General features: G+C 45.3%; 1 protein-coding gene across 17 annotated transcripts in view; it reads left to right on the forward strand.

Moving 5' to 3' along the window:
- LOC146868823 (uncharacterized) overlaps positions 1-20869 on the forward strand; it is a 467456-nt gene extending 446587 nt beyond the window's left edge. For 16 of the 17 annotated variants that reach the window (XM_085613830.1, XM_085613834.1, XM_085613832.1 and 13 more), the window contains one exon: positions 14693-20869. In XM_085613830.1, coding sequence (XP_085469956.1) covers positions 14747-16072 — 1326 coding nt within the window. In that variant the 5' untranslated portion in view covers positions 14693-14746 and the 3' untranslated portion in view covers positions 16073-20869. The remainder of the gene's footprint in view (positions 1-14692) is intronic. The other variant, XR_014964974.1, reaches the window with a different exon arrangement.
- The last annotated feature ends 1946 nt before the right edge of the window (positions 20870-22815 follow it).

The raw sequence follows: 22815 nt of genomic DNA on the forward strand, positions 1-22815 counted from the left end.
CTGCATTGTGTTCAAGTGTGCACCGTGCACCATGCACCCCATTGTGGCATTGCCCATCAGGACATGAGAACATCATAGTGTGTGTTGCTGGCATGCATCACAAGCATGTGAAATGAGTCTCTGCCCATCCCTTCATCCGGACACCTGTACTGAGTCAGTAGCAAGAGATGTGCTGTGTGTATAGTGACATACTCTTACATGTTCACTTGCATGTCCAAATGAGGTGTGTGTGGTGCATGTCGGCACATTGGGGTATTAGCATCCAACATGCAACAGACATATGTGTGCAAGTCAAGGAGGGATATGTGTGCCATGGTTGATGTTGAGAATGACAATTGGCTTATTCTAAACAGTGTTGGCACTTTGAGCTGTGCTCAGCTGATGATGCCAGGGCTTGCCCTGTGATGTGATGTACTCACTGTAGTGTGTGCAGGTGGCTGATGTTGTTCTCTTACTTCCTATTCCTATCCGGATACATCCACGGCCACAGGAGGGGACAGCTCCACGGACCAGGAGGAGCCAGAGAGCCTAACAGGGACAGAAGGAGAGGAGTCGGGGGACCCAGTGGCACGGAGGGGGAGTGGAGCCACACAGAGGAGTCGTCAGCACCATCACCCCCAGCTGAGGGCCACAGCAGCTCAGAGGATGACTTCCTTGTGGAGGCGGGTGTCAGCAGCCACCAAACCCCAGCTAGTGAGGCTGTCGCCGCCACCACCACCACCCTCCCATCGGCTCCCATCCCAGAGGTCCCTGTCTCCTTTGTGCCAGGCACCGCACCCCCTGCCCCTGTGTCCCCTGCTGCCCTGAGTGAGGAGTCTGTGAACTTACTTAGACAGATCCATGTAGGGCAGACGTCGATGCTGAAGGTCCTCCATGCACACACAAGTCTGTTGTCACAACTTGTGTCGTTCATGGAGGGCATTTCCTCTGGCATGTCTGCCCTACAGAGGACCAATCAGTCCGTGGCCTCCTCCCTGACGGCAGCAGTGTCCCTCCTCCAACAGTCCCGCACCCCTCCTACTCCTGCACCACCCACGGTTCCTAGCAGCCCACCTGTCCCAAGCACACGAACACCCAAACCAAGGACTAGACGTGCACACAAGCAAGCGCAGGGGACTCATACCACACTCACAAGGGCTGGTTTGCAGACACACACACAGTAATCCACAACCACTCCGCAGTCCTCCGAGACCTCTCCCTCCCAGCCACCTTCCCTTGCATCACCTGTAACCCCATTTCTCCAGAAGCTCTTCCTCTGTGACCTTGGCCTCTTCCCCACTGACCCAGCAGATCCTGATTACAAGGGGAAGAGGAAGTCTCCACACACAGAGGGGAGTGCCCCTCACACCCGGACACCCTCCCCCAGGCACAGTCAGACTGAGACCCCCACCCGCAAGTCCCCCCAGAGCCGGAAGAGCAAGACCTTCCGCCACCACGCAACTCCAAGGCAAAGTCTCCATCCTCCATCCCCCAGGCCACCACTCCAGAGGTTCCCCCGCCACTCCCTGCCCTGGGTTCCCCTACCCACAGATACACCATCCCCAAAATGCTAAGGCCCTCCCCCCTACCACTTGCTCCTCCACACCTGGTCAGACAGTTAGTGCCACTGATGTGGGGAACGTGTCCCCCCCCGTCCTGCCGACCTCACCTGCTCCCCATTCCCCTCCCATGGATGTAGGCACTGCAGTGGAGTCCACGACCACCCTGTCTGACTTGGGCACTGCAGTGGGGACCCAATCCATTCCATATGACCTGCCCACTGGAGTTGTGCCGGCACGCACCCCATCTGACTTGTGCCCCACAGTTGTGACAGCACCCACCACTTCAGTCAGCTCCACTGCAGTTGCAAGTGTCTCTCCTGCATCCTTCTGCTGTGCCCTGATCCGGTCCCTGCAGTGCCTGGCCTGCCCCCATGTATGCCCCTCCGAGGGGGATGACCCCGGTCCTTAGCAGTGCAGGCAAACAAGGTGTGACAGTTGTCACTCTATTTCACTCCTTGGCATTTGGACATGGACTGGCCATTGGCCTTTTGTTTGAACAGACGTTTAACTTTTAATATGCTGAATAAAGCTTTTTTCTTTATCCCTGTGAACTTGATTTAGCTGTACATTATGTTGCTGATGTTTAACATGCCCTTTTACCTGTAATGCTTGGCTTCCAATGTTGAATACTGATGTGTTGCTGTGAGGTACTCCATGTGGTCCATGAGATATGTATCCTATTCTGGTGGCCAGCTACCTGGGTGTGTTATGATCAACTATTTGTGGACATTTCTATGACCATTTCATTTGCATGGTCACATCTATGGCTTGCACCCATGCCCATATGATGTGCTTCCCATTGTCCAATTTGTCTATTCCACAGACTTTGTGCGCATCACCACTGGACCTACAGGTGTGGGCATCATTGGTATAGGAGCAACTGGGTCCTCTGTGCAACTTGCTAGACATATGTTTTGAGTATGTGCAGATGACTTAGGGGAGACTCACGTACCCAGGCTGTTGTGACCAGAGCCTTCATTGTGTGGTAACTGATGGCTGACTGACCAAGTGTTCTGCCGACATGAGTTGGAAGTGCTGTGAATATGTTTGGCACAGCTGGGCTTCCACAGGAGTTGGGTCCCCCAAAGTAAGTGTGTTGTCCTGTGACATAGCCTGGGCCCATGGTGTGTGTTGTATGAGCATGTGTGTGTCCACATCCATGTTCATACACAGGCAGTGTTCCCTTGATATTTTCCTGTTGTTGATGCTTGCTGAGTGGTACTGGGTTCATCCCACTACTTTGCCATGGGCTACCAGATGTGTGGGTGCATGACACACTACTGTTAATTAGTGTAACATCATTGGGACTTGTCAGTTCTAAGTGGTGATGATGTTGTCAGACACAGCTGGGACACAGTCAGGGTTCCCCAAGGCACTTGTTTATTTGCAAAAACATGTAGTTGTCCCTACATCTACATCCCCTAAGAAATTCCTATATCCACCCCTTAAACCCTCACAGATTATACACGATAAGGGGACCAAAAGGGATTGGGAGGGAGGGCCAGGAGTGCCCTTCAAGGGGCTCTATCTTAATGTTAGATCTATTCCAAAACACGTGGCCGAAGTCTGGCATTTACTAGACGAAGCCAGACCCGACATAGGTCTCTTTACTGAGACCTGGCTAAATAATGAAGCAACCCCTGCATTGGCAATAGCATTTCCAGCGGACTACTCTGTGGTCCGGCTGGATAGATCGGGTAAGCGGGGTGGAGGGCTGGCCATTGCATCGCGCCTCCCGTATCATGTTAAGACTCCAGACACTATCTCTTCCCCCAATCTAGAGTTGTTGATTTTTAGGGTGGTGCAGGGCAAAGTCACTGAATGGATGGGTGCCCTAGTGTATCACCCCCCTAGAGGCAATAAGAGAGAATTCTGCTCCACTTTGTTGGAAAGGCTGGCCCCGTACACGCTTCAAGCGGATGGGTTCCTGCTGGTCGGGGACTTTAACCATCATTTAGAGGCGCCTTCCAGCAGTGAATCTGCCTGTCTGATAGCGGCGATGGAGGCTCTTGATCTCTTCCCTAGAATCACTGGTGCCACCCATGAGGCGGGTCATGTGCTGGACACTATTTTTACTAACATCAAGGAGGTGGCGGTGGAACCCCCGCAGATGATGGGCTGGACTGATCACTCGGCTCTTAACTTCTCGTGGGTGTCTATAAAATCTTTTAGCCCCCCACATAGCACAGGGACATTCGTAGACCCTGGAAGAAGGTGATACCGGCCGCCGTTAGTGGGGCCTTTATCTCTCCCACATTTGAGTAAGACGATGACGGTGATCTGGCCGTAGATAGGTTCGAAGTAGCTATAACCAACGCCTTAGACTCCATTGCCCCATTTAAGAGGGTAAAGATCCAGGCAAGGGCGGCACCCGCTCCTTGGTACTCAGATAGTCTCAGGAGAGAGAAAGCCTCCTGTAGGGCCAAGGAGAGAAGATGGAGAAGGTCCAAGTTGGAGCAGGAAGAACTGCTCTATCGAACTGCACACAGAGCCTACCTGAACAGTTGCAATTCAGCTAGGAGATCGTATTTGGGTGCCAGTATTATGGAGGCTAAAAACTCATCCCAGGAACTCTTTATCATATTAAATGAGTTCACTAATCCTAGGGCAAATAATCCGCTCCCACCGCCTATACAGGAACTATGTGATAATTTAGGGAGCTACTTTACCAACTAAGTCGATGTGATTTATCGTACCTTTGGTTCTGAGAAGGGCGTTTACGGAAAAGTTGCTATTTCGGAGAGTCAGAGTCCGTCAAGTCTAGAATTTATCCCTAAAGTTACAAGGGAAGAAGTTGGTTCCCTGTTAATGCAAGCAAAATCCGTCTCTCCATCAGATTTAATGCCGCCTGCTGTTATGTCAGCGTTATCTCCAGTTCTTGTTGAGGCCCTTACAAACGTTTGTAACATCTCGCTTGCAACTTCCACTGTCCCACGTAAGTGGAAAAATGCACGCGTAAAACCCCTTCTGAAGAAGGTGCTAGCGGATCCTAGCGATCTTCAGAATTTTAGACCCATTTCTCTCCTGCCATGTTGTGCAAAAATCATGGAGGCCTTAGTTAACCGACATCTTTACCATTATCTGGAGCAGAACAACATTCTGGATGCATCCCAGTCGGGCTTCCGTGACTCACATAGCAGAGGCGGCACTGTTGGAGGTAACCGACACTATAAGGATGTCCTTGGACAGGGATGTCCCTGTCATCTTGGTGCTGCTGGATCTGTCGGCTGCCTTAGACACCATCTCCCATCGGATCCTTCTGGACCGGTTGCAAGAGATTGGTGTCGGAGGCAGGGCCTTTAAATGGATCCAGAACTTTCTGGCGGACAGAACTCAATGTGTTCAGCTTGGGTCATTTATCTCTCAAACCACTAGCGTTGACAAAGGGGTTCCACAGGGCTCGGTTTTGGGCCCCACTTTGTTTAATATATACGTGGCTCCCCTGGCGTCAATGATTAGAAATTGTGGGTTTGAAACAATATCTTATGCTGATGATACTCAGGTGATAGTTCCTATTGAGAACAGTCCTGCGGTCACCAGACTTAAATTTAGACATTGTATGATCAGCATAGCGAACTGGATGGGGTAGAACTTTCTCCAGCTCAACTCCTCAAAGACAGAGATCGTCTTATATGGCTAAGCAAAGGAGATGTGGACCCCTGATTGGTGTCCATCTGAGCTAGGAGACTCTCCCGCCCCTAGAGGTTGGGTTAAGAATCTGGGCATAAAAATTGATAACAACCTATCAATGGATGAGCAGGTAAAGTCAGTGGCAGGCTCCTGCTTCGGAACCATGCGAATGCTTAGAAGGATCTTTCCATGGATTCCATTTATGGCCAGACAGACCCTTATCCAGTCACTTCTGGTTAGTCGACTGGATTACAGTAAAGCGCTGCTGGTTGGGATGAGGGAGGATCTGGCCTCCAAATTACAGGTGGTCCAAAACACGGCGACCCGTCTTGTCCTCAACAAGCCGGCTCGGACCCCCTTGCTACCCCTCTTGCGCCAACTACATTGGCTTCCCATCAAAAAGAGATCCACTTTTAAACTGTTATGTCTAGTTTAGAAGTCCCTTCATGGGTTGGGCCCTGCCTACTTGACGAAGAAGCTTGAATGGTATCATCCTACACGACTGCTGAGATCCAGCAGCCGTAATTTGCTTTGTGTACGCAGAGTCAGGAAGGCCAGGATGGGTGGCCGGGCTTTTTCATACTTGGCCCCCACTCAGTGGAATTCCTTGCCAGACGAGATCCGTGCCTGTACCAATTTCTGTCATTTTAAAAAGCTGCTCAAGACCTGGCTATTCTAATGTTTCCTCCACAATATGGTGCTCCTTTCTCATGCGCCGAGAGATCCCCCTGGGGATGATTCGTTGCGCAATACAAATGAGTAAATAAATAAATAATAAATAGGTGGTACATTTCAGTGATTGAGACATTTGTATGTGTGTGTGACTGCTCCCACTTGTCGGGTTCATGGCTGCAATGTTGGCAGGTGTCAGCATGTGTGCCTTGTGGTTCTCCTTGGCTTCTGCATCGTCCTGGAACTGTGGCAGGGATTCTGAAGGTTACGTGAGCTTTGACGTAATGGCCATGTACCGCATACTTAGGCTTTCCTGTTTTCAGTTTTTATTTTTGGTAAATTCTGGTGGTGTTTTTTCAGTGTTTTCCAGTGATTTCAATACCTAAAAAAACAGTGCTTTTCAGTGGTTACTCATTTTCGCGCCATAAAAAACAACCGAAACAGTGTTTTACCGGTGTTTATGGAACGCTTTGCTTTTATTATTGCTTGCTTTCTTCATTGATGCATGGTATATAGACCGTGTACGTACAGTGTATTTGAGGTTCCAATACAATCTTACAAGTTAAACATAATTGTAGTTCACCATACAATATTTCTTCAGTGAGTCTTTGGTCATTCGTGCTCTCTCTTTCCTTCCCATGTAAACTTTTATTTGTGAAAAGGCCTCTCGACATTGGCACTTGAGACTGGCAACGCCGAAACAGCCAGTACACAATTTGCCAACTCTAGCCACTGACATAGCTTTCCATGCCAATACTGGTGCACCTAAAGGCTGACATTCTCTGGAACAACTTCTGCAACATATGCGTTGAACTGGGAGCATAGGCCCTCAGAGGTATTAAAGCAGTCAATAATGAAGCTGTACTTTGCAAAGTTTGGAGAAAATTCCACTTTGCAGTAGGGATCTAACACTTGTGCAGAGTACCACAGTGAGGTTTCATTGACTTCAAAAGCCATGGTTGGTGAAGGGACATTTCTATTCTAAAGAAGGAGCAACCAAAGTCTGCAGAGGCCCAGACATAGTGAACACTCTCAAATTGTCTCTAAGCCCACACAGCAGGAGCCACAGAAAAGGCCATAGTTGCTGTGGTGGCTCTCAGCCTAGGTCCGCAATTAGCTCAACTGAAATAGGTGTCTCTAGAGGTTAAGATAACTTTGCCAGCTCAGGTATGAGCTCCGAAGGAGGTGACCTGTCAAAGGTTACCCCCCAAAAAATAGAAAATATGTTCTGATCCCAGGATGAGCAACAGAACAGACGAATGAAGATTCTGAAACATTCGACTGCCTGACTGACAGAGCAGAAATGTTTGCCTACACCCGCGCAGGCTGATTAACACACTAGCTAAATGTATTTCAACCGTCTGCTAGAAAACTCCCCGATCCAAAAAATTTAAAAGGGGTCTCCACTACATTGCGTTAGTGGGGCCAGCATAGAAAACATTCTAGGCAGAACATGGCAAAAGAGATTCAAGTAGGTGATGAATCTCCAACGCAACACTGGCTCGAAGTTTCGCCACGATGGAGCCTGCTAAGAGTGCCTCTCACTCCATATGTGGTGTCCCCCTGGATGTAGCGCACAGGCCACCCAACCACATGGTTTCTCGAGCTAACCCCGGATGTTGTTGCTCAATAACCCGTTGGGAGTTCCTCTTCGCTCACAAGATGGGGTCAAAAATAAACAAAATGGCACCAACGACAGCGCCTCGCATGCCCGACCTAATGGTAACTTGGAGTGCCCCTCCTCATGACACCCAAAGCTCATACTACAATAATCCCACCGAATAAACAGTAAAATTGAGTTTCCCACCAACATTTCAAATTATCGTTCTTGGTTTAACTACGAGATCACGTGGATAGAGCTGCAGACAGCACCAAAATATTTGACTACACAAGCAGTTTCCAACATTAATGGGGAGGGACTGCTAATGTGCAGGGCACACATTGAGGGGTGCTCAAATGGGTAACATTCAAATGACAATAAAATGCACTGTTTAGCCAACTAAGTAGACGAGGCCTGCGTATGGGGCTTGCATACAGATAACATGCCATTCTGTAATGCTTAATGTAATGCAACTGTCCTAAAATACACAATTTCAAGGAAGCAAATGCGAATAACACCAGTCACACCAAAAAGGCACATGATACAACAGGAGAGACAGCACAACTGATGCATAGGGAAATTAACAAATTCTCCAAGGGGTGACTCCAATGCCCAGATCAGATACCAAAATAAATTCTAAAGATCCACCATGATACAAAAGTTTGGGGGTCTCAAAGGCGGGGGAGGAGTACCCGGCATGACGTAGAATATGTGCTTGTTATGTCACTGTCCCCAATGGTTTGGCAAGACACATCTGTCACGAACATATGTCTACTGCTGTGCTGGACATACGTTCTACCTACCTAGTGACCTAACCAGATGGGAATATTCAATCCGCACAGACACTCAAATTTTATTTACTACATGCATACATATCTGTACACAAAAGCACGTGCATTTCCACGTTTACATTCAAATCAACTTTAGAATGCAAAAAAATGTATGCCAACACCATTAACCGTCACATATGGTAAGACGTTATTTTACAGAACTTCGTGCAACACAAGTGAGTGACCATGCATTCCTTGATCATATCATGACAAACATTTTTAGGCCAGATATCGCTGCATTCAAAATGTACAGCTAAGGAAAATCGAAATATTTAAAGTTCTGCAAAAAACAGAAGCGATGCTGTCACGTGACTGGGGGGGAAAACACAGAAGGGGTGGCCTACGCAAACAGGATACAACTGCCAAGAGAAAACACAGAAGGCTCGCCGTTCAGGGAATCAAATGAAATGTAAATGGCCAGTATTTGTAAAGCGCGAACAATTACCTGAAGGTGTCAAGGCACTGGGGGCACACGGGAAGATTAAGCGAGCTATTGCCCAGAGTCACATGGTGCTGGGCTGATCTGCCGCTGGCCCCAGGGATCGAACCGCGAGCCCCAGGTTCTGGAGTCAGTCGCCCTGGCCGCTGCGCCACACCTCTTCCAAATGAGCAGGCTAACCAATGCATATTGCACAGGGAATGCAATCGATTATTCTAACTACCTTCGAAGGAAACCAACCATGTAATCAATGGCAAATATGCACAAACCAAAGGGTGGAAAAGAAACCCCCAATTAAAAAAATCAAAGAATACTTCACAAAACACACCGTAGTCAGACAAATCTATAGAACGGTTATGAAATAAAATGTATACAGGTGGAAACTAAAGGCTGCCTATGGCTGTTTTAATTGTTACACATTTCCTTCCACAAACAACGTATATAGATTGCCAGACTTGAGACGCTTGTTGCACGTTAAATACAACACGATTTACACTGCAGGGCACATAGCGCCTTAAACAATGATTTAATTCATTAGAACGGATCTGTGATTATACAGCAAACAATGTATGGAGCAGTCTTGCGTTTGCCACTGTATTCCCAACAAAAAAGCATGCACACGCATTAGAAAAAATAAATGAATTACCTTTGTTTTTTAGGGGCAGAGTGCTAAAGCTCTAGCTGTTTTCCATGTAAGAGTGTAGCTGCAGGGGCTTTAAGAAGGGGTGAAGTACAACAAAGCCTCGTTGAGTAAATGGTCTGACCTGTGAACTACTTGGGTGCGGCCCCAGTAAAACAGACGGCAGACCAGAACAGCTCCCCTCCCCCCACGTGGATCAAGCAGGGGGCCTGGTTGGTCAGTTCTCAAAGCTTCCAGGTGCTAGCCTTAACGTCACCATGTGTACACCCTAATAAAACGAGACCAGTAAGGGCCAGGCCATGGGTAACACAGAGCAAGTTAGGGTTGAGTTGCAGCTGCCTTCTGTGGCACAATGAATGATGCATCAATGAGCGTGCGTGCATAAAAAAGCATAGAGCATAGGAAATAAATTGCTACCGTTCGTCATGGATTTGTGGCATGAAGAATGCGTTGGTCTTACTTTTAACGTTCTCCCTCCTCAATCATTTTTGAGCAGGCTCGCCTGTGAGTCAGGTTAGGGGGGACGGGCTAGAAGTCCAACTCTCCCCCGGACTTTTTGAACATTTCTTTATCAGTGTAATTGTAGCAGTCCCATCCCTCGGCTGCCCTCAGTGACTCTCATTGAAAACATGTGTTCCATCAATCCTGCTGTCAGACTGTGGGGGTGCGTGGAAGCCAGGCTTCCAATTTCAATCAGTTCACACATCTCCGGTCAGCAATAGCAGCATCCCAGGCATCCGGTGTCCTGCACACTCCACTTAGCCCTGCACCTTTCCCACCTGGCAGCAGAGGCACAACTACAGCCAAATTCCGGGTGGGGGAATCCTTAATTCTTCCAGCAATAGGCAGATGAAGATGAAGAGGTGAAAACACAGCAAAGCCTCGTTAATATGTAAATGGTCTTTTTAAAGACCTGTGAAGTACTCGGGTGCGGCTTTGTGTGTGCCTGGGGAGATGTCTCGCTGTGGGGGGTGGGGGGCAGGAGTAGACTGCAGCCCTTTGAGCTCCATGGGCGTTGCGCGTCTGCCTGGCAGCATCTTAGCTTCCCACACGGCCTCCGTGCTGCTCATTGATTAATTACGTTAATTTTATTATTGATAAAAATCACGGCCCCAACCTCGTTACTTGTAAATAATGCTAGTCCTAATTAAAGGAAGATCAACTAAATAATACAAAATATATCGAGCTCAGAATGATAAGAGGCAGAGTAGACCCTGTCTGTTCGAAAATGTGTTATATTTTGTACCTAATTTCTAGGAAATTTTCACCTGTGCTTGAAAAGCGGCACGATTTGTCAGCCAGTAACTAGCGTTACTGACTTGGCCCGAATTCTGTCATGCTTTTGAGGCTGTGATCTGCCTCAAAAACTCACGATTTCTATATTGGCCAGTCCTCCTCTACTTTTGGATTCGCTGTGTCTGCACCCAAACCTATGTAGGATGCTCATCCACTGAACCAGCTATCTTATCGGCCAACCATTCTAATTTGGGGGGATGACTCGTTGTTTCCCGCTGTTTGCTTCCGCATTGCAAGTTCCAGTATAGTTCAGCTGATTTTCAGTCGGTAGTGTACTGTCGTGTAGAGTCGGTTTTAACCGAATTCCGGACAGCCTACGCATACTGTGCAGTATGTCTGTCATTCCCCAGGGGGTTGTAAACTGTCCTTAGGTGATGTGTCTGTGCACCTTAGTTCCTCCCAACATTCCTGTGTTTGTCATGGGTGCATGTGCAATGCCACCTGTCCATGTGGGCTTCACAGATGCACATTGTTGAAGTTCAGGGTGTGTGGTGTTGAGGGTGGACTGGTGTAAATGTTTGCATGGATGGTCCCCTAGCTCCCGTTTGTCCATGGATGAGGGGGCATGGTGAGTGATTTGTGTTTGTGTATGTGTGATGTATGTTTGTGGAACAGGACACATGTCTGGGTTTCCCAGTTTGTTTGACATCTGCCTTTGTCATCACAGTGGAGGTGTCATGCATGCTTGTGTCACCCCAATGTCTGGTCCCTGGGGGTAGTGTTGTTGTGTGTCAGTCTCTTGCTGTATTAGTTGGTGTTCATTCAAGCTTGTGTCACATGTGTCTGTTGTGCTCCCACTCATCTCACAATGCCTGATTGCCCACTAAGGGTGTCCCAATGATGGTTTACTTTTGTATGGCACTGTGTCCACCGCTGTGCCACTGTGGTTCAGCCCCCCCTCATGTGTTGTGTAGTTGCCTGGGCATACTGAGACACACGCACACACATGCTGTGTCAGATGTGCAGTGTGTGGTTGCCTGTTTGTGCATCTGCACCAGTGCATTGGTATTGCTGTTGTGGTCCTTTGTCTGGATGCTGTTTCTGTGATTTTCCCTGCTGTCCCTGTGAGTCATATCACATAATTGTGCACATTCATCCTGGTTGTTAGGTGACATTGCTGGCATGGAATGGGAGTTTGTGAGCTGACACCTACAGTCTACACAGGTTGTTTTGATTATTGTGTCTATTTCCGAGATGTGTGTATGCTTGGTGATGGTCACTTCTGCTCTTGTGTCATTGTACACTGTATGCATTGTCAGCCCCCATATGTGGTGCTTGTCTGCACATGGCCGAGAGTGTGTTAGGTTTTCACAGCACTGTTAGCCTCACCACATCTCTGTGGGAATGGGACACAACCACTAGTTTGCCCCAGAAGTGTTTAAAGTGTTGGGAGCAGGGATCATACATGCTGTTTGTTATTTGCAGCTTTGCCCATGATGACACTTACCTTTTGGTCACTGTGATGAGGGGGGGTTTAGACCCCATCACCACAATGCTCAACATTTGCTGCAGTTTGGATGCCCACACTTAACTTTTGTTCTACACAGTGAGGGGGGTGTTCTTTTTACATTGACACAGTGCTATAGTGATGCTTGCCTTGTGTAGGGCACACTCATTTGTTGGTCATACATGTGCTGTTAGTTACATTGTATGTTCGAAGTCATAATCACTGTTGTTAGCATTTGTCACAGACTACACTCTGTTGTCATGATGTTAGGGGGGATGTATTTTGCTGACATGCCTAATGTTGGAGTATGATGGATGTGTGGCGCATCACCCATCCTATGAGTGGGGGTGGCAGGGGTGATGGGCAACAGGTCCCCTATGGCTGGGGTTGGCAGGAGTGCTGGGGAACATAAGCCCTATGGGTGGGGTGGTAGTGGTGCTGGGCAACATAAGCCCTATGAGTGGGGGTCAGTAGTGCTGGGCAACAGGTCCCCTATGAGTGGGGGTGGCAGGGGTGAAAGGCAACAGGTCCCCTATGGGTGGGGGTGGCAGGGGTGATGGGCAACAGGTCCCCTATGAGGGGGGGGATGGCATTAGTGATGGGTAACAGGTCTCCTATGGCTTGGGGTGGCAGGAGTGCTGGGGAACATAAGCCCTATGGGTGGGGTTGGTAGTGGTGCTGGGCAACATAAGCCCTATGAGTGGGGGTGGCAGTAGTGATGGACAACAGGTCCCCTATGAGTGGGGGTGGCATTAGTGATGGGCAACAGGTCCCCTATGGGTGGGGTTGGCAGGGGTGATGGTCAACAGGTCCCCTATGGCTGGGGGTGGCAGGAGTGCTGGGGAACATAAGCCCTATGGGTGGGGGTGGTAGTGGTGCTGGCCATACAACCCCTATGGTGGCCCGTTGTTTGTGGCCAGGATGTTGATCTCCTGTGTGTGTGTGTGTGTGTGCCATTTTGCGGGTACGTGTCGTTTGTTTGTGTGGTAGGGGTCTGACTTACCGCCTGCGCCGTCGGTGACCGTTCCTGATCCGGTCATTGTTGTAGAGTACTGGTATGACCTGCGCGATGGGATTCATGATGTTTTTGTGTGGTATGCTCTGCTTGTTGCTCCGTCTCGAACCTGCTGCAAGCTGGTCCGTCTCGTAGCCGTGGATTGAGTTGTGGTGCAAATCGTACCTGATATGCTTGTTTTCCGGATGCTGTGACGTGCCCTACGTGGAGACCCGTCCGGCGCGTAGGAAGTACGCATCTTACTTGTCAGGCCAGAAACTGCCATGGATACTGCTTCCGGGCGACTCGGTTCAGCGTTAGGAGTTACGGCTCGGACGGAGAATGGAGCTTGACTCACAGCCTACGTGTCGGTCGTGTTTTTGGCAGTTATGCGCATCATACATCCTCTGCAGGACGGACCGGCTATGGGTACGTGTCGGTCTCACGGTAAGGCTACGGACAGCTCTCGGAGAGCTGTCCGACCCGGGATCGGAATCGGCCCCTAAACAGGCAGTCACAAATACAGTTATCTTGCAGGCACTGGGGCTTGATATGAATGGGCCAGCAGGTGCAGTGGCAAAGGGCCCAAAAGTTGTCAGAACTCCTCCAAACACATCATATTGCTATTACATCAATTAATTCTCTCTTTCATTTCAGTTTTCAAAATGTTGCTATTACTTACCCACACTATACCACTAGTAACAGCACAATATATTGCCTTTTTGTACATAGACAACTCATAACACTTTAACAGGCGTTCTGTAACATATTGTGCAACTACTCAGCAAGCTACAACTTACAACAAAAAACAGTTTATTATTTATCAAATAGGTGAAACCTAATGCATTTACCAATGCTTCTTTTTCTTTCTTACCTATCTCCTTTTTTTTGCCTTCCTCCTTTTTTCTTTCTTTATTTTATTCTCTCTTTCTTGCCTTTTTTCCCAAAGGCAAGCTCCTGGCAGCTAATGCCAGACCAATTATCTTTTTTTTATACCTGTGTTAGGCAAAACTTATTGATTTTGCTAAAATTATTTGTATAACATAGTTACCTATAGGGTTATGTGCATAATACAGATATCTACAGTGTCCATCAGTCTGTGGTTCTGTCAAACCCATTTACTTCCAGCCACTCCAGTATGCATCAGGCGGCATTGTGTCAGCCGACTCTAGCCATTCGTTTACTTCACTGTGAGTTTCTGCTTGCTTTTCTTTCAAAAGGAGCACATCAACACACAAAGCAGTTCCCTTCAGTGCCAGGGAGTACAATGGAAATATGTGCTTTTTGGGGCCCAAGACGACATTTTTGCCTTTAGTCAATGTTTTTGTTTAGATAGAAGAGGGCCCGGCATTTCCTAAAACAACAAAGTTGACAAAACAATAGAAGAATTGCCAAAAGGCTGGCACCCACACCAGTCCTATTGGCTTTGCCAATCCTTTTTGTTTTATTGTTGAAACACAATGATTGTTCATTGACTGTGCCAAAGTCCCTTCTCTTGTATGTTGGTGCATTGTTTAGCGTTGTTTTTACGATCTGTAATGTGTCATTGCAATATGTTAATGTGAAAAAAATAATTTCTTTTTCTAACTGTTTTCTCCCTTAGATTCCACCTTCTGGGACATTTAGAAGACCTGTATTACAGTTTATGCTCTAAAAAATGACGTGGTGCACAAAAAAAATCTGGGTATCTTTTAGCATGTTTGCAATTGCTTTTTTAACATTGGTTTTGTACTCGAAGAACTACTATTGGATTAAAAGAGATCATCTTAATTTTTGGCATGCGCATTTTCCCTTCCCCAATGTTAATGTTTCAGGGGATGCAATAACTGAATTAGGAAACAGCAGAACTTTCATCATCGCGCCATATCAAGATCATAGGGACGGAAACAACATTCGCACAATCGCTATTGTTCACAAAGATGTTAAACAACTTTATTGCTTCATTCCCTGCAGAACAAACAACTATGTCTACGTAGTAAAGGCGGTCTTAGACATGCATGTCGATCGTTTTGATTTCCCTTATGTCACAACAGATATCCTTTGTTCAGAACCAATAAACTGCCATCCCAAATATATTGCATTCAATCCAACCCAGGATGCATCTCTAGATAAACTTTCTGTGTTTGCAATACAGAACCTGCAGCCATCAACATCATTGTATGTGAATTTTACTGTGTGCATTTCCGCCATGTTTGGAAATTATGACAATGTCTTACAGTTCACGCAGACAATAGAGATGTATAAACTGCTGGGGGCCGGGAGGGTCACAATCTATAAAAATAACTGTAGCCGTTTGATAGAAAGACTTTTGGAATATTACGTTGCTGAAGGGATTGTAGAGGTGGTACCTTGGTCCATCGAAAAGTACCTAGCTCCAGCACATGCGTGGCACCACTCAATGGACCCCAAGGATATTGGGTACTATGGACAGTTGGTCACCCTAAATGACTGTATGTACAGGAATATGTATCGAAGCAAGTATGTGATACTCATCGACCTGGACGAAATAGTCCTGCCCTTCGAACACCCTGATTGGACGAGTATGATGGACGATCTTCAGAAGCAACATCCAGATGTTGGGGCATTTCTTTTTGAAAACCACATCTTTCCAAAACACGTGTTCAGCCCGATTGAAGGGTTTAACACTTCGTCTTGGGAGGCTGTGCCCGGCGTGGATATCCTGAAGCATATTCACAGGGAGCCTGATAGGAAAAACTACTTTAATGCCAGAAAAATGATCCTCGATCCCCGGAAGGTGGTTCAGATCTCAGTCCACTCTGTCCTAAAGGCTTACAAGAACAGTCTGGAAGTTCCTCTCAAAGTTGCACTTATCTACCACTGCAGAGGTCCTCTTCAGGCTGCTCTGCCTAGAGGATCCCTCATCGAAGATCCAACCATCAGAAAGTACATGATCCCATTGATTGAAAATGTTAACAAGGTGCTTGAAAGGAATAAGTTCTTGAATAAAACTGCAGGCACCTGAAGGGAAGTTGGAGATTACTGACCACTAACTATTTGCTCTTGGGAAGCACCAGCTTGGATGCCGGTGGAACAGAGTATTGCTCTGAAGCTGCGCTACGAGGAAGCCAAGATAAGAGTTTGGTTGTGTTAGGGCGACAAGGGGGCATTGATAAACCAATACTTTTCCTTTTGGCTTACCTGGGCTGTCGCTCAACAAAATGATATGCATAACGTGCTAACTCCTGGAGAGTTTGCCAGCCAAAATCCTTCATTCATCTGCTGACCAACCAGAAATGGTGAAATTCACCTGTTACGCCATACAAAAAGTATTGCTCAAATAACTTTAACAAGATTGTTTAGGCTCAGGTTCTCAGAGGGTCAGCGGGTCCTTCTGCAAGTGTCATACACAAAAGACTCAAATATTTATGTCAAAGAGGATAAAAGTCCCACTTGCTCGCAGCTGCTTTATTGAAGAAAAAACAATTATTGTAAATGTCCCTGTTGATGCTGAAGTTAAAACAACATGTGCACATTTGTTGAGAAAGGGAATTTGTTCTAAAAAGAAACAACGTTGATCGATTTGTTAATTATTGTGAAAAACGTCCATGTTAATCATGTTATTTTATGGGAACCTGCTTTGCAATATGCTGCATGCTGTTGAGACAGTCAGCCCTTTCATCATTGATCTCGGGTAGTTTCATGCCCATAGTTAGTCACAAATGGAGCGACTCCCCAGCATGTTCAACATCCAAGCTAAATTAGGTGCACCAGACATCTGTCTGCGGTTGTCAACTTCCCTAACTCCCCTCAGGATAATCAGGATTTAAAATGTTGTCTTTACAAATGGCATTGGTGAATAGGGAAACATGGAATCTGATAATTCTGCCAGTATGGTGGAATTTACACAACCTCAGTTTTAGGGCTTGTGGTGGGCTTGTGCCAGTTCACAGACTTGCTGCCTTCAAAGGTAGATAAACACAGTGGGAACACTCACTGGTGTCATGGGCAGATGAAAGTGGCTTTCAAGGTGAGGCATGGGAAGGGATAACCTCCTCATTATTTTGCTTTCACTACGCTTTTCCACGTGTCGTATTTCTACGTGCTACGCTTCTGGGTTTTCATTGAAATCTGCAGTACGTAAAGATTTCTAAGAAAGCTCAACAGATTTGTAAATAATTTCATAATCATTTGTTCCAGTTGTTGGATTTATTGCTCCAATTGTAGGATTAATTTTACAGGAGCACATTCCGAATTCTTTCCATTTACCTTTTGGAAAATGATCTGATGGAGCCCAAATCCACAATTAGAAATATGTGGCTCACAAGCATCTCATCTGCTGTTGCCTTGGTACCCTCGTCATTTTCCTGTGCTGATCCTACAATCAAACAAAGGTGGAAGTGGAAGAAGAAAACATGAGTGGCCTAGGCAAACCACTGGTACGCTAAGCCTTTGTTCACACCATTTTTCAAAAGCGACATTTGCGCTCTTTGAAAGTACACCAACATTATACTTTTTCAAGACTTCTAATGGGTTAACACACCATAAGCCAAAGAGAAGTTGGGCGCACAACATTCCAGACAAAAAAATAAGAATGTCCTAAGTGCTATGATCTGTACTTATCCAGGGGATTTAAACAGTCTTAGTTGGTTGGTTTTATATCTATGAGATATGAAGGAGGGGAAGACTGTGAGTATATTTACTGCCCCTAGTACAGTCCAACTACCAACAGAAGGACATTGACAGAACCACTACTAGAGGTCAGAGCCTATCCAAGCAAGTGCGTTTGTGTGTTTTGGGGTGGAGAGGGCGGGACCATGACTCTTGAGTGTGGCTTCCTCTTAGTATTGTCATAGTATGAAATATGACTTTTGACTGATGTAATACATATGTGAATGCCTGTTTATTAGTTCTCCATTCCGTAATTAATGCGTTTTAGGCCAGATTTATTTTCATTGGCAGAAACGTGTTTGTAGTGGGGTGTATTTCATTTTCTTATGTTGACTAATGTTACAAAAGTCACAAATGTTAATAGTTAAGAATGGATGAACTCGGCATTTGTAATGCACAGCAACCACCTCAAGAGGCATCTCGGCGATAAAGACACTGTGACAAAGAAAAACCTGTCCCTCCGGAAAATAATACTTAAGATTGAATGAACAGTCATGTTTTCAAAAGCTATCTGAAAGTAGCAAAGTTGGCAGCTTGCACTACAGTGAGCAGAAGATTGTTCCATATCTTTGCCATGAGAAGAGGTATAGACCACCCCACACTCCTGGTTTGTAACCTGAACTTTGGGATAGACAGCAGATTATTACAGGCAGATCTCAACATCCTCAGTGGAAAGTAGGGAATAAAATGTTCAGAGAGAAATTTGGGACTCATTTGATAAAAGGCTCTGTACACAGTAGTTAAAGCTTTAAAAACAATCCATTTGCCAACTGGTAACCAATGGCGCTCCCACAAACACTCTGTGATGAAGCTTTGATGAGGGAGTTGAAGTACCAGTCTTGCTGCTGAAGAAGAACTTACCCCTGACACTGTGTTTACATGGGGGCGAAAACACAAATCATTGACTCCCAAGTTCTTTCCTTCATCCATGTAATAGCTTCCGAAAGGCAGTTTTTAAAATTTTGTTGAGAGCTGGTGAAACTCTTGTCAAGGGCAAGAATAAGTTGTGTATCATCCACGTAAGGCATAGTGGAGATACCAAATGATTTGATAACAGTAATAAGTGGGGAGATCTTCACATTGTATATGTCCCCTCTTATTATGTGTTTATGTCCCTCCTTATTACTCTACCCCTTGTAGCATCTAACTCCTATGCGGTGTTAGACCCTGAAAGATGTCTGTGTACAGGTGGTGGATTCTGCTAAGGGGCCGTACTTCAGGACTCTCAGTTCCCCAACTGGATACATTTCTGACTTTCAAAACTTTGCAAGATATCATCCATAAAGTTAAGCTGTTTGAACAAATGCCAAGGATTGTTTAAACCCTCCTATTAGATTTCTGTTATAGACATTGCTGCCAAGATTTGGTTTCAATTATGGATGTATGACAGAACAACGCATTCCGTTGCAATGCATGCCGTTACCATGTGTGTGTTACAATGCAAATGCCATTACCACACATAACTTTTACAACACATTTTTTACAACGACTAGGCCTTTACCTCACATGCCTGTAGAATGATTTAAGTTGTAAAAGCATGAATGTAAAAGACATATATGTGGTAAATGTTTTCCCTGACCCCTGCCCTAAAAACGGTACATGTGTTGTAACGCATGTGTAGTCAAGGCCATCCGTGGAAAATGGCTGTTTTCCTTCAATTATTATTGCAGGCATCTGATTTTCTATAAGTGATGGATGACGTGTGAAGTGTCAGATATTTTTAAAGCCTCCAAAGGAATTTCCCATTAATGCAAATGGCACCGAATGAAAACAACTGTGCTCTGCATTTGAAAGTTTGTTAAACATGGTCGTTTTTAGCATTAGCTATTAACCAACAAGCGCCCATAAGAGTATCAGTGGAAAAACACAACACTGTAGGTGAGTTAGTGCTGTACCCTTCATATTAAACTTATTTTAGGGTGGAAATGACGGCACAGGACCATCTCTGTAGTGTTTTAGGCACCGGTTGAAAATGTAAACAATGAGATCTCACTGTTATTCCAATGGCTTATTTGCTCAATACAGAGGACTTGAAGGGGCTTGCTTACCCATAAATAACCATTATTTTGAAAAGTGTATGATGAAATATTTTATCATATGCATCGTATATATCATTAATGAGCTTGAAGGCATACATTGAGCTTTGTCTATTTTTTACGGGATTGGTTTATTGAGAAATATGATTTCTTAAATACAAAAAATGACAATCATTAAAATATTAATAGCTCATGTACTTCACCCCCCACAATGATATCAAATAGTCCATCCATCTTTCAAGAAAATGTTGTTTCCAACGCGCCACATGTTGCACGGTTATCAGCTAAAGCAAGAAGTCTATCGGAATCACTGCTTGGTTTCCATTCATCAAGTAACTCAAGGGCTTTGCTCAAAGTCATCCAAAGAAAATCTGCAGCCAATGAGTGCAGATAAGCCAATGACAGAAGCCATAGCTGAGGACAGCGTTGCCTTCAGGAACTTAGTGGTGTCTGGTGGTACCAAGTTATAGTACTGAAAGGTTTCAGCAAAAACTAAAAACACTGCTGCAACTTTATAATTGTGGGTGAGCCTAGTCCACCCATCAGTGTTAGGAAACCTTTCAGGTAGCAGGGCACTTTATTGACAGCATGCAATATAAGATATAAGGGTAAAGTGAAACTTTAGATTCCCTGTATTACAACTGCACAAATTATTTAAAATGTTCTCACCGTAGATGACTAATGACTCTATACCCTACTACTGCAGGTAGGGTTTCATCTGAGATGTCCTACAATGTAATGTTTCAAAAGGTAAACGGCACTGCTTTTATATTGTTTCTCTGATATGCTCTCAGGAAAGCATCAGCTGCCTCATTCTTGAGGTCAAAGTCCCTTGATTCAAACTAAATCATTAGATTAAATTCAATGGATTAAACAGACTACATTTTGGAAGAAGATGGGATTTGGAAGTGATTCAAGAGGTGTAAGATATTGGGTTATTGGTTGAGAGGGGTGAAACCCTTGTCAGGGTACACCACAAAAAGTCACTAAATTAACCTGCGCTTAACCCTCTGGTACCTAGGCACAAAAGTTGTCAGTCTTAACTTAACAGCAATGTGTTCAGTATTTATGCAGCATTCAAATAGTTATAAAGTGAAAACACAACACAAGAAAAATCACACACCAATCTAGGAAAAAATAGTACATTTTAATATACAACATATCAGAACAACAAAATCTGATCAGGAGAAATGGAGATATGCAATTTCAAAGTCTTAAGTAAAATGTAGCTCCAACAATCACAAAGCATCAACTGAGGTTATTTGGTTGCGCCTGACTGAGACAAAGTCAGAATTTCAGGCTGACTGCATGGAGCACAGACCGGGTATAGGGCCACGTTTAGCTGTTGGACAGTGCAGCTGGTTGTACTTAGGCTGAGATGTGAGACCCTGCATCGCGCTGGGTTGAGTTGCATCGGTTCTGATGAAGCTGCCAATCTGGGCCTGCAATGTGCTATGATGCATTTTAGTAATTTTAGCAATGGTTAGTAGTGGTGAGTCCTCAGGCCAACAAAAACAATTTCATAAAACTGAGGGGTGAAGACTAAAGGTTTGGGGAGACCACACCATGGAAGACAGATCTAACAGCAGGCCAAAATAGGAAGCAGCTGATGTAGGAAGTCGTAGAAGGGAGTTCATAAAGGGGATAAGATCCAGAGTGTTTAGAGTAATTGATTGGTGTTACTTTTCTCTTGTGGTGTACTATAAAGAATAAAGTGCCGCCTCTTATACTTACAAAAGACTGCAAGAGTCGCTCTTCCTATCCTTTAGCTGTACCATGCATCCTTAAGTTGCTGTGGACTGATAATCCTGATGTGAACTTTTATAGCATAATATGAAATGTTGGGGATCTCTTGTTCTAGATTTATTATGCGATTGAGTATCATTGGGTGACTACCAAAAGGCTTTTCTTAGGAAAGCACAAGCTTTTGAGCATGTCAGAGCACATTGGTGTTCAATGTTTTGGTGTTATTTTATGTTGCACTGTGTTAGTAATCAATCTATATTTCTATACTAAGGGCCTGGTTTACAGTTTTGCGGATGGGTGCTCCATCACAGCGTGACGGATATCCTGTCCGTCGTATCACTAGTGCATTAGGATGTAATGTATTCATAATATGGTTAATGTGCTATAGTCATATTTTTAATGGAGTACACGTCGGCCAAACTCTAAGCAAAGCCCAGTGTCTATAGATGTCATGACATAATATGTTATCTTTTTAAGCCTCACAGCATCATGGAAATTTGAGTGCGTATGGGACACAGCTCAAAGAGGTATTTACTGAGAACACTAGGTCCAGGTGGGCCAGGTCGATGCAACATTTTCTGTACATTTGTAGGATTCAGCATGTATCCTCTTGAACCCACATCGTAAGCCTTGACGTAAACACTGCATATTACTGTACATTACTGCATGAAGCGCATGCTTTTTGCATGAGTTACCATTGATCACTCCCAGTTGTACTTCTGCCTCTTTTTGAACGCATCGGTCACTGGTGATCGACGAATATGGCACATCAATTAAATGTATGCTAAAATAACATATTACATATGGTTGCCGATAAATGAGGAGAATGTATAGGTCAGTGCACCCGCATGAACCATGGCAATATGGACATATGCTCTTTATCCGTCGTCAAATTTATTTGCTGGTTTTCTATTATTTTAAAGCTTTTAGGAGTGAGTTTGTGTTCAGTATTAGAAGTATTTGTTCTGTTGTGCCTGGAGTGCTGTACAGATTGAACAATTTGCTAAGGTCCTGTAGGACTGTAAACTGCATATTCTGAAATTTGTTTCGAGAGTAAGCAACTTTCCATGATGTGTACAAATTCAGGCAACCTAATGTCGTACATCCTAAATGTAAATAACGTTCCCTAAGTACCATTTACTGTAAGTTTCTTTTAACAAGTACATAAGCATCTCCTGACATATTTATGCAATTGTAAATACTTAGGGGCAGATTTACAAGCCCCTTGCGCCACTTTTGCGTCATTTTTAACATGGGAAAGTGACGCAAAAGTGGTACACGGGCCTTGTAAATCAGCCCCTTACTTCGGAAGTAC

This window comes from Triturus cristatus, chromosome 1_2 (assembly GCF_964204655.1).
Source record: "Triturus cristatus chromosome 1_2, aTriCri1.1, whole genome shotgun sequence".
Lineage (NCBI taxonomy): Eukaryota > Metazoa > Chordata > Amphibia > Caudata > Salamandridae > Triturus > Triturus cristatus.